The sequence below is a fragment of the Cydia amplana genome, chromosome 1 (genome assembly GCF_948474715.1).
Source record: "Cydia amplana chromosome 1, ilCydAmpl1.1, whole genome shotgun sequence".
NCBI lineage: Eukaryota > Metazoa > Arthropoda > Insecta > Lepidoptera > Tortricidae > Cydia > Cydia amplana.
Window position 1 is genome coordinate 28,972,203 of NC_086069.1, and position 11,479 is coordinate 28,983,681.

General features: G+C 38.6%; 1 protein-coding gene across 1 annotated transcript; it reads right to left on the reverse strand.

Annotated features, from left to right (window-relative positions):
• Positions 1 to 640: 640 nt before the first annotated feature.
• Positions 641 to 11,479, reverse strand: LOC134662617 (phospholipid-transporting ATPase IF-like). Its single transcript, XM_063518893.1, has 17 exons — positions 11,408 to 11,479; positions 10,677 to 10,890; positions 9,963 to 10,088; positions 9,236 to 9,457; positions 7,424 to 7,603; positions 6,601 to 6,906; positions 5,880 to 6,130; positions 5,354 to 5,767; positions 5,013 to 5,184; positions 4,416 to 4,606; positions 3,883 to 4,158; positions 3,645 to 3,781; positions 3,067 to 3,202; positions 2,652 to 2,794; positions 1,790 to 1,957; positions 1,112 to 1,267; positions 641 to 817 (listed from the first exon to the last, which is right to left on the reverse strand). Exons 1-17 carry the CDS (start codon positions 11,477 to 11,479, stop codon positions 646 to 648), a joined length of 3,336 nt encoding a protein of 1,111 aa, XP_063374963.1. The 3' UTR covers positions 641 to 645.

An 11,479-nucleotide genomic window follows, 5' to 3' on the forward strand; every position in this document is an offset into this window, starting at 1 on the left:
GAACAAATGTCGGATAGCGCGTCCTATTTAATTTTTTTGCTTATTTAATAAACTCAAGGAGAAACGGACCGCAATGGTCATTTTATTTTAAGATTCGGCCGGACCCCTGAAAAAACGAATTGGTGACCCCTGGAGTAAGGAGGATGCTGCAAAATATCGAAGAACCTTTGTAAGACTCCCTTAGATACGTTATAACAATAAATAAAACAATTTTAATAACTCAACAATATTTTTGTTTTTACGATATTAAAACTTGACGGCTAATAGGTAATTAGACTAATTAGCCATATGCAAGTGGGCCTTAGAGTGCTCACTGCATAGTGCATACATAACATACAATAAAAACCCATTTATAATAAGTTTTAAGCGAGCTTTGCGAAAACTTATTGGTCATAATATTAAAGCTTATGAAGTATATATTCAGTTTTTGAAGTGTTTCAAACTTATTAATATAGTGTCTGGCTAGCTACATACGGTCTCTATATGTTAAAGAGATGTACGAGCTAACAGCTACCCCTATTGATTAATGGGTTGGCTGGTCGTAGGTTGGATAGAACAAAACTAGAGGCAGGCAAAACCTATGACAGTTGCCAACCCTATTGTTGAGTAATGGCCAGACTTACAATCTTTTTTTTTTAATTTTGGTCACACATTTTCTCTGGAGTTGCTTTCAAATCTCATTCCTTTCCTATCGGAAAGATATCTGTACAAGTAATCCGGTGCCAACGTAGCGACTATGACCAGACAGTTGAGGGTCCAGAATGTGACAGAAGCGAGTAGGCGAGTGTACGTGCCGAGGATTGAACCGTGGATGTTTCTGGAACAGGTAAAATAATTGCCTTTAGAGTCTGTTCGGAAAGAGAAGAGTCGTGGAATGTATCGGGCACCTTACATTCCACGACTCTTCTCTTTCCGCACTCTTCTATCTTGCAATTCGAGCGACAGAGAGAGGCAGATAAAAAAACCCGATTTTGTTTTACGCGCTAAAGCCTTGAGGCACTTTTTCTTTCGTGTATGACAACCTATTATTTCAGTTTATAACTTATATAGGTACCTGTTTCTACAAAAAAATAATACAAATCTAATTTATTTATTCCATAATTCTACTCACACATTAATAGCAGCATACAGGGTGTTGCATGCGACGTAGACAAGCACGGAAAATACGACGCTCGCGGCTAAAGCCACGGTATGGTAGCGGGCTTGCAGCCACAGCTTTAGGTTCACAATCAGAACTAAAAGGTGGTACAGTACTCCTCCGAAAGACCTGAAACAATAACATAATAATCAAGCATATAGCATATAAAACCGTTCACGTGATTATGGAGTCGTGCACATTATGCTTCTCTACTGTTTAATGTTACATATTTTTAACTTTTTTTTTTCCTTGTTTAGTGCCTACTTTTCTACCGTGCTGGGCCCATAACGATTATAATAATTATGATGAAAAAGAGTCAATGGTATCTTAGCTTATTAAATACTTATACGAATTGGCTTTTCTATTATCGACACCTCGGATACATGACAAAAAATATTTACAGTAAATATGGTGCTTCTTTCTCGCACATGTGCGGGAATGAGCACTTCTCGTGCCTATGACGAAAGTTTAAAGGGCCATATGTACTGTAAAACAATACACGTGTGAATGGGTAAGTAATTCGCAAATCGTGTCGATTTAAAACACACCCTTCTATCATGACTCGTTGCGAATTTCCTACTTTCCGCACTTGTATCGCAAATACCTATTTCTTCACAACAAGTAACACTCTTGAAGAGGGCTACAGCTTACCACAGATCCACAGGCTTCATGTCAGCACTGATGGCTGCGTCACCCACGGCGAACGCTGCAGCTACATAAATGACCACAGAATGGTACACAGCTGCTAGCATCCAGCAGCTAAACCGCGACCAGGACATCAGGCTGTTCTTACTGATGACCTTGTACAGCATCGGGTTCCTGCAATTGGACGCAGACGATTGCATTATTTATGACATATGAATCGCTGCCCACACTCAAGTAATGATTGCCAATTTATAGTTGTGCCGTTCTCGAGAACATTCTCAATTTACTATGGGAAATATTCTCAAGCGTGAACATTCTCGAGAAAAGGGACAACGTTCTCGAGAACGGTACAACTCTATTGCTAATTCATTCCTATACTAATATTAAATGGCGCAGTCGGTAGGATCCAAAACTTACTCCTTCTTCTTTCCCTTTAAATAAATTGGCCATACAATAAAAAAATTACGAGCTTTAACTATCTAAAATTATGTAGTAGTATATGGTAGTAAATTCTTTATTGTACAAAAATACATATTAAAAATAACAAAAAAAATAGTAAGAAGTACACAGGCGAACTTATGCCTTTGAGGGATTATTTACATGTGAAGCTGCCATTTTATGCTCATTTCGGGGTTCTTCCCATAATGAGGGTTATAAACTTTACTCGTTTACTTATTAATGTCTAGCTAAAACCATAAATCCACAGTCCGTGTAATATTTTGTATGGCCATGGACAATGGATGATCCATTTAGAGTTCAAGCTAATTTGATTGTTCAGTACTTGCACTATAAAATCTCTAACATAAAGTAAAAAACCATCAATGGCTTTTAGTAACAATAAAAGCCCTTGACTGTACTTAAAACTGACTTGAGAAGTAAATCTGCAGGCCACCTCTGTTCGGTCACGGAGAGCACCATGCAAGGCAGTGCCGTGAACAAGTTGTATATAGTCAGGTACATGGAGTCATATATCGACTGAGTAGAAAACGCGGCATTTATTTGGTAGAACAACTGGAAGAAACAAGACATTGATAGTAATGTTTGCAACAGTTTTAATCATAACAGATCATAAAAAAACAGTATCTTAGTAACAAATGGTTATCAAAATATTGATGGTAAAAAAGTTGGTGTTTAGCTATTGCCAATGGAGTCGCCTAAGCCATTAGCAAAAGGCTAACAGCAAAAGCTAGCTGGAAATATTTGAATTATTGCGATAACATATAACTAACTGAGCCAAAAGGCAATGAAAACTGCTGTAGTAGATCCATTACTAGTTTACTTACCATTAAGTTTCCTAGAACTAGATTCTTATAGAACGAGTAATGTATTAAAGTGGCGAATCTTTGGTAATACCAATGACCCATCACCAGTAGAATCTTCTTCAGCATGGAAAATTTCGTGAAAGCGTAATCTGCAGATCTGTAAAAAAGCAAGAGAGTCGTGCTTGAATCCCCTTTTAATACCTATTCCCTTTTCTTTAAATCTTTATTTAGGAAAAAAGATCTTCGTTGCTGAGCGATCAACAACGATTACATCAACTTACTTCAATATAAACATCAACTTTCTAACAAAGGCATAGGTATATATTCTAGAAGACAGCTCTTATCATAATTCTAAAAGATTTCATACCTCCAGGCTATTTATTTACATTTCCCCTTGCCTAGATGGGTAACAATAGTTCTATTCAGTTCACAATTCTGACAGTTCTCCCCTTGAACTGAATGTTGGTCTGAACCTCAACATTCAAGGATTAGATTTCATCTATCTGATCTTCATAATCCTTTGTATTAATCAGATACAGATACACCTACTTCGCCCTTTGAATTTTTCCGAATTTATTAAAATAATGTGCTATACCTACCTCGCAGCCTGATGGCCCTCCTTGCCGATGATCCCGAAGCCTAAGTGCGCCGCCTGAATCATGGAGATGTCGTTGGCTCCGTCACCGATCGCCGCTGTGATCGGCCGACCAGGACTATTCTTTATTAATTTAACTATCTAGAACAAGTTCATCGAATTAACGAGTGTATCTATTGTGTATTGACAAGGCTGATGGTTAGTTTATAAAAAAAATTATATAGGTAATGATAGGTACATACCTTCGCTTTTTGTATCGGGGACATTCTGCAACACAGTACGGCATTACACTTCATCGCAACTTCGACAAAATCTGCTTCTACCGACTTCTCCAGAATCTGGTTGATACTGACTCCATCTACAACCAACGCCATTGATTGACCCTCGTCTGCAATTTTTTTGGATTCTTCTAAATGGGCTTTTATATCCGATTCTTCTTTCGCGCCTAAGATGAATATTTGCTTGGTATTTTCCGAAATATAGGCACATGATTGTGCTACATTCAATGCTGTTTCTACCTAAAAATTGCGTACCAAAATTCTTTCTTCGTTATTTTTCAACTCATTCTGATTATTGATGAGTTTAGCCGTTGTGATCTAAATATTTAAAAAAATATGTCTCACCAAAGTTTAATTATCATTCTGATTTCTATTACAATTTCATATAAAGATTCCAACACAATTATTTTGGACACATTTGATAATTTACTCGTATGGTTTATTTGGCTAAGCTACTTGTCAGTCTATAGGAGTCAAGCAGTTCGTTACTATCTCACCTTGTCTCCAGTAAGCACCCAAAACTTGATGCCAGCACTCCGCAGTGACGCTATTGTTTCAACAACATCATCCTGTAAAGAGTCTTCTACTGCTGTTGCTCCAAGAAGGATCAGGTCACGCTCTAATATCCTGAACTGTTGCGTTATTTGTTCTAGCTCTTCAATACTCTTTACAGTTTGTTTTTTTATTGCTGGAAAATATTTTATATGTAAAGATTCCTAAAATGAATTCATTAGTAAATACAATTTGCCAGCGTCCTCGGCACCATGCCAAAGGGGTATTTTTTTTAGATTTATTTAAATTTTATTTAGTATTAGTTTTTACTTTTAATTTAGTTTTATTTAGTTAAGTTAGTTTATTTCTTTATTAATGTACAATTAACTGTTAATTTATTTATTTAATAAAGTTTATTATTAATTGAGTAAACATAAAAAGATTTTATGTGACCTCAAAATTCAATAATGTATTCTGCAAGTAAACCTCAAGCTCTTTCACAAGTCTATAAATCCTCGTATCATCTGATTTTAATTTGGAGGAGTAGGTATTAAACGGATGGACTGACTTTTCCTAGAATCAAACCATCTTAAAATACATACATTCACGGATTTCCTGATATTCCTCTTCGGGTATCTCTCGGTATGCGACGGCAAGCGTCCGGAGCCCCTTAATAGCAAATGCGTAAATATCATGGTTTATTTTATCAACCATTTCCTTATTTTGACAAAGCGGAAACACTGAGCTTTCTGCCCCTTTGCAGAATAGCCAAATCTGAAAACAAGCATGTGATAATTTTAGAAGAATCTTGGAAATTTCAGTAATGGTCGAGTTAAATTCATATTCATTCATAAAATAACGTTGAAGAAACATTTACAACGTAATTATCTTTGTATTTGTTGGAAAGGAGTATCTACCAAATATTATTAAACTCCATGTTTACCTTTCCGTTTTTATCTCTAACAAGAACAGAGATTCTATTTCGTTCAGAAGTGAATTCAACCGATTCCAATTTCTCGTACACTTCAGTGTCTTCTCTAGTTTTTACGAATACATTGTTTCCTTCTTCTCCGAGAAATGTTACACCAAATCTGTCCGCCGCTTCAACAAGAGCCTTCTCATCCGGACTGGTAGCCTGGTACTGAACATTAGTCTTATAGATATTATTCATCATGTCCCTCGAAGATTTATGTAGAAACCCATTGGGGATTGTACCATTTTTCACATACTTAATTTGGTTCTTGGGTTGTTGCTTGCTTGACCCTGAAATCCATTCACTGAGTTTACGCATGTCTGCCGTGGAAGTCTGTGCAGTATGGCAGAGAGCGAGAATCAAGAAAAATAATTTGATATCTGCCTGAAAGAAAAGTCGGTGGTTAACTTTGCAATAAACGATCTATACTTATCAGTCTCTTTAATAAGAAGTTTCATCACACAATTAACATTTTTTCTATTAGTTTAAACCTGACCTGCCCGGTATCCACCAGTTCTTCAGTACTTATGTCGTATAGCAACTTTTTCCTCTCTTCGTATTCGTACACATTTCCTTTTATAGAACAACCTTTGAAAGTCATGATGTTTTTTGTAAGCGTTCCCGTCTTGTCGGAGAAGAGTATCTCGATTTGTCCGAGTTCTTGGTTTAGATCGGAGGTGTTTGCAAGTGCTCTTAAACCAGTTTCTTTACAACGAAGGTCTTCATCCCATCCTATGTATAAGGCACCTGAAGAGTAGTTTGTTATAATTACCCATGTATTCTTATCTGTATACAATGATTTATAACTCAAGATAGGTTATAGGCGTTCCAAAATTGAAGCGCTTAACTTGTGAAAAATTGGACAAGTTGCCTTTTAGACGCGGCTGGACAAGCGAAAAATGTGCACGTGCTAACGAGAGAGAAAGAGACGACCTTACATCAGACATCAACATTTAGTCAGCAAATAGGCTACAAGGGCACTTTTACACGTCAACATGGAATTTACATACAAGCAAAAAAAAAACACATCAGCAATTATAAAATACATCTGAGCCGCAAATGTCAAATCAAACTAAAGTATTACATAGAGATGTATAAAGTCTCTAAATGTAGAATTACAAAAAAACTATAATAGGTTAAACTATTAAAAAAAAAACACAAAGATACAAAAACCTTATGTTTAACATGTGACTAAACAAATGTCAAATTAAACTTACCAATGAACTTATACATCTCAATGGTAACGAAGAGCGACATTGGAATGATATAGTAATACAACAGCAAGAAAGAGAACACGTCTTGCATGACACCAGAAAATGGTTGCGGAAATGAGGCGCCCAATCCTAGATATAGATCTATGGATTGTTGGTTAACGTCGATATATCTCTTGGCGATGTAAGAGACTGCTATCTGTAAGATTATTATGCCGATGAAAATGTAGAGGCATCGGTTGGTGGCGGATTCACAGAAGGAGAACTTGTTGCTGACGTATTTAGCATTCAGAGCCAATTTCGTTTCTTCCCCTGAAACACGGATATTATTGATTCCCATATATTTGGTCATTACTGTTTCACGTAATGTGGACCAAAGTCTTTGCTTCAATGCTGAAAGGGTTACATTTTAGTCTTTGGAGTTACACATTTAAAGAAGAATAGTTATCTGAACTTATTGGTGAAGGGATTTTTAGTTGTTCTTTTTCTAACAGCGGGCTCAGCACGGATCCATTTTTATCCACTATCACTAAGCCCGTCACTTTCTCACTTACATACTTGTTAGAACGTGACAGGCATGGTGATAAATGATAAAAATGCGACCGTGCTACTAGGGCTGGTGTTGCCACCTTTGCAAATTGGATCAAATACATTTCAGAAAAACTTCTCTTCTCCCGGGTAATATATCAGGTTTTTCTTTTTGAGTCTCGACTGTCTCAATTCTGTGTTGGCAATGGTGTTCAGCTGGCAGAATTAATAATCAAGATAGTTCTCATTCCTTGCGTTGGCAATTAGCATCTAAATAGATTTACTTAACTACTAAACCAACCTGTATAGACTGCACATCCTAGAGCCCACTCCGTGTTCAAGACTCTAGATCCACGCAACATCAGCTTATCAGTTGAGAGCGGTAGACTGTCTATCCCAGGGATTTCCAGCCTCCCGTAAAACGTGTACAGATCTGCTATCGGATTCGGTATTTCTATGTGTAAACCTTGAGGTAAATTTTCTGTAAAAGAAGGTAAAAAGATTTAGAAATATGAAAACTCGGAGCAAAAAAGGACACTGGCCCTATTTAATTGGATGGCAATGTCACGGTTGGCGATGTCGTCTTATGATCGCCTTAAAAATATCACTATGGACGTTCCATCACAATCTTGATAGCTATCAAGCTAAATAGGCTAAGTGCCAGTGGTGTAGGCTCCTACCATTATGACACCCACAAGTCCCACAACGCCTTCTGACACATTCTCAAATCAAATTAGAACCCATAACGAACCAAAACGACTATAAACCGACCAAGTAACGAATTAGCTATACTCGTACCATCATATTTAACCATTATTTAACAAACAATTAAACCCATCAAAAACATTACATGTAAAAAGGTGCAAGTCTCGCAACGCTTTTACTACAAAAAAGTTTTGAGATGTAATGTGAAACCAAGTCGGTTATTTTAATCATTGCCAGGGGGTGTTAATACAAATTAAAGATATCTTATTGATACGGTTTTAACACCCCCTGGCAATGATTAAAAATTAAAATAACCGACTTGGTTTCACATTACATCTCAAAACTTTTTTGTAGTAAAAGCGTTGCGAGACTTGCACCTTTTTACATGTAATGTTTTTGATGGGATATCATCTCTTTTTGTAGGCAGTCCTTCTTTTCGGGTACTCATACCCATACTATGTATACACATATCATAACTAAACATAATATATTCATTCATACTCACATCGTAGTGTACCTTTACCTACTATTTGTAGGAACTGCAACAGTAACTTTGTAATATCATATATTTATATGGGATTACAAACTTACTTATGCAGTTCTTAGATCTTTAAAACGTGACTGATATTGCAATATTTTTAGGTTTTCTCTTTATGTGGCCATTAAACCCTAACTCTGTACCAAATTTCAGCTCTCTGAGTTTATGGGAAGTACTAGTTCTACTGTGATGATCATGAGTGAGTGAATGAATGAGTGTCATAAATGCGAAACTTTGCTTTCGCTTAACTTCGGAACTAAATGACCTACAGACTTGAAATTTTGGATTTTAAGTATGTGATTATAGCTTACTGGATGACGAAAATTTCTGCGTTCTGGTCTTATCCAGAGGTTCTCAAATAGGGCCCTGAAAATGCGGCGAAATGGTTCCAGTAAAGGATGGTACGGCAGTGTTTGCTTCGCGCTCGACTTGGCGGGGGCACTGCCGTGCCCCCAGATTTATGACGTTTTGCAACCTTCTTATTTTGGCAAATATATTCCGGGCCAGCCGAGCATGCATATTGCATCTGTCCAATCTTAGTCGAATGTGTATTTGCGTCTCACATTTTGCTTTATGAGAGAGTGAGACGCAAAATGCACATCGGACAAAGATCTTGAACTAGTAGAATACCACCCGAAGAGAAAAATTGAGTCTCCGGGTTGTCAGGAGGCTCCGGGACGTGACCGGCCCGGGCCCGCACCATGCCTCTCCTGGGCCCCGGTGATCACGTGATGCTTTCCATAGAAAACGAAACTCCGGAAGCTCCGGCCCGGCCACGGCCCGGTCTAGCGTGAGTCATCCTTAAGTGTAACTTTTAAATAATTTAAGCGTCAAGAAACCTCCTCAGAATCATAAAAGTTTTTTGTTTACCAGGAGTGCAGCCCACAAGAGGTAGCGGTACCCTCAGCGTCTTCAGATTCGTATCCCCGTCCAAATTAGCCGTGGTCACGAAACACTTGCCCTTGACTCCCTCAGAGCATAACAGAACCAAGTCTGCCGGGACTTCGGACCCCTCCTTCACCCGGACTAGGGTGCCGGGAGAGATGGCGGAGTTGCGAACCTCTTTGATCTTGCCTTCTTGAAGTACTTCCACTGAAATTAAAATTGGAAATGAAGATACATTGATTATCGGACATATAATAGGTTTACATTAAGAACAGTGGAGTTGGGTAAGATTTATAAAAATATTTAAATTAGTGTTATTTATTTCAAGTAGAAAAACTACTACATTATATAAATTATAAACTGATTTCATATAGGCATTTTGGCCGTTTGTCCCAAGTTTGGCCAGAAGGCGCCGTGTGAGCCCTTAGGAGATTGCATATATTACTTGTGAAAAGTCGACCTGTGTCACCGTGACCCGTGTGACCATTCTGTATCTGCCGCAAATGCAGAGGACGCTGGTTCGATTCCAGCCATTAGCACCTTGTAGGCCTTGGTAGCTTTGACTTTCATATATGACTTCTATTTCAGCTTTATAGATATAGGTAATGAAAAAAAAATCCCACCGTATTTTCTCGGAAACGTTCGTATTTGTGATGCTGCTTCAGTCGTCTCACTACAACAAGTAGGTACTTGACTTAATATTTTGGCTCACCCATCTGGTTGTTGACACGGCCATCGTTCTTGTGCCGCCGCCAGTCCTCGTAGGCGCTCTTGACCGCCGTAACCATCACCATGAAGGCGAGGGGCACGATGCTTGTGAGTGGCGACACTGGGCTATCTGTAAAATGTTGTGAGTCAAGAGTCTCCACGAAAATTGAAATACTTGCTGGAGAGTGTTAGCTTTAAAGTCGGCAAGTAAAGGATGACTCACGTTAGACCGCGCCGTGTCCGGGCCGGAGATTCCGGCGCTTACTTTTCTATAACAGATGACCAGTGATCATGTGATGCTTTCGATAGAAAACGAAGCTCCGCGGAAGCTCCGGGCCCGGCCCGAACACGGCCTGGTCTAACGTAACTCATCCTTTAGTCGCGTAAAATGCAAATTGTCTGCTACAATGGGTATCTACCATTTATACTGCTATTTTTTATAATTTACTGAATGCCTAATGTTGCTCCTGCTCACGTCTTCTGAATCACCCTGTAGCTGTAGTCTAATTTCCGTGTGATTTGTTCTTCTTTCCGTGTGAAAGTCGTAAAAAATCCAAATAAAAACTACGATTTTGTGTTAGCCCCCTCTAAATTTGGCAAATATGCTGTCTAGTAAGTATACTTATTATAATTTCAAAAAGAACCCGGAGTACTTAGGTTACCTACATGACCCCTCCCAACTCCTCACCTCCACACAGTTTTTGTTATCAGTACTTACCGATAGCCAAAGAGATGATGGTAACTATCACGAAGTAAATATGTATGACTCGCCGGAACTGCTCAGCCAGGTTCTTGGGCACGAAAGTAAGCAGCGTGTATCGAGACGTTTTGATTTCGTTGTGTCGCTTGCCAGGTGTTGGCGCGCCGACCTCGATGAGACGGGTTTTTGCTGTGGCATCTTCTTCCTTAGCCTGAACAATGAAATAGAAAAACTATAGGTCTGACTAGAACTCAAAAATGACTCCACGTGTGTTGTGCTGCGGGCGATTCAACTGTATTGCGCGCAGCTTGCCAATGTTTAACCATTCTTTAGTCAACACCCTCACCATTGCCAAGGTAATTAAACGTGCTTTAATTGATACCAATATTAATTAGCCATTTCTATTACGCTAAGAGCTCGCTAAGACTCAAATAAGTCCGATTTGTGAAAAGTGTGATTTTTTCGATGGCGAATGTATGAGAATTCTAAAGGGGAAATTCAAAGGGCCTGGTAGGGGTTACGGCACCACTTATCAGCCTGGCAACATCGGGATTCTAGGAGCCTAGGAACACCACTACAAGGATCAGAATTCAAACTGCGGTCTAATAATTATGCATACGACACAGTTCTAGAGATCCTGATGGTCTACATCTCTTTACTAAAAGCAGCTACCGGTACCGAACAACGTCATGCTCTACGAGCATTCTTTTGACATGCAAGTCATATTTTAAAAGGAGAAAAAAACTTACCCTACATCCAAATATGGTCCGGAACCACATAAACCAGCGAGGTAGCCCGCTAAAAACTGATTTCGCCTCCAT

Coding starts and splice junctions, on each gene's coding strand:
- LOC134662617 (XM_063518893.1), bottom strand. CDS start 11,479: ATGGAGGCGAAATCAGTTTTTAGCGGGCTACCTCGCTGGTTTATGTGG. Junction 10,891..11,407: donor GGACCATATTTGGATGTAGG/GTAAGTTTTTTT, acceptor TCAGACCTATAG/TTTTTCTATTTCATTGTTCA. Junction 7,604..9,235: donor TCTTGTGGGCTGCACTCCTG/GTAAACAAAAAA, acceptor CTTCTTTTACAG/AAAATTTACCTCAAGGTTTA.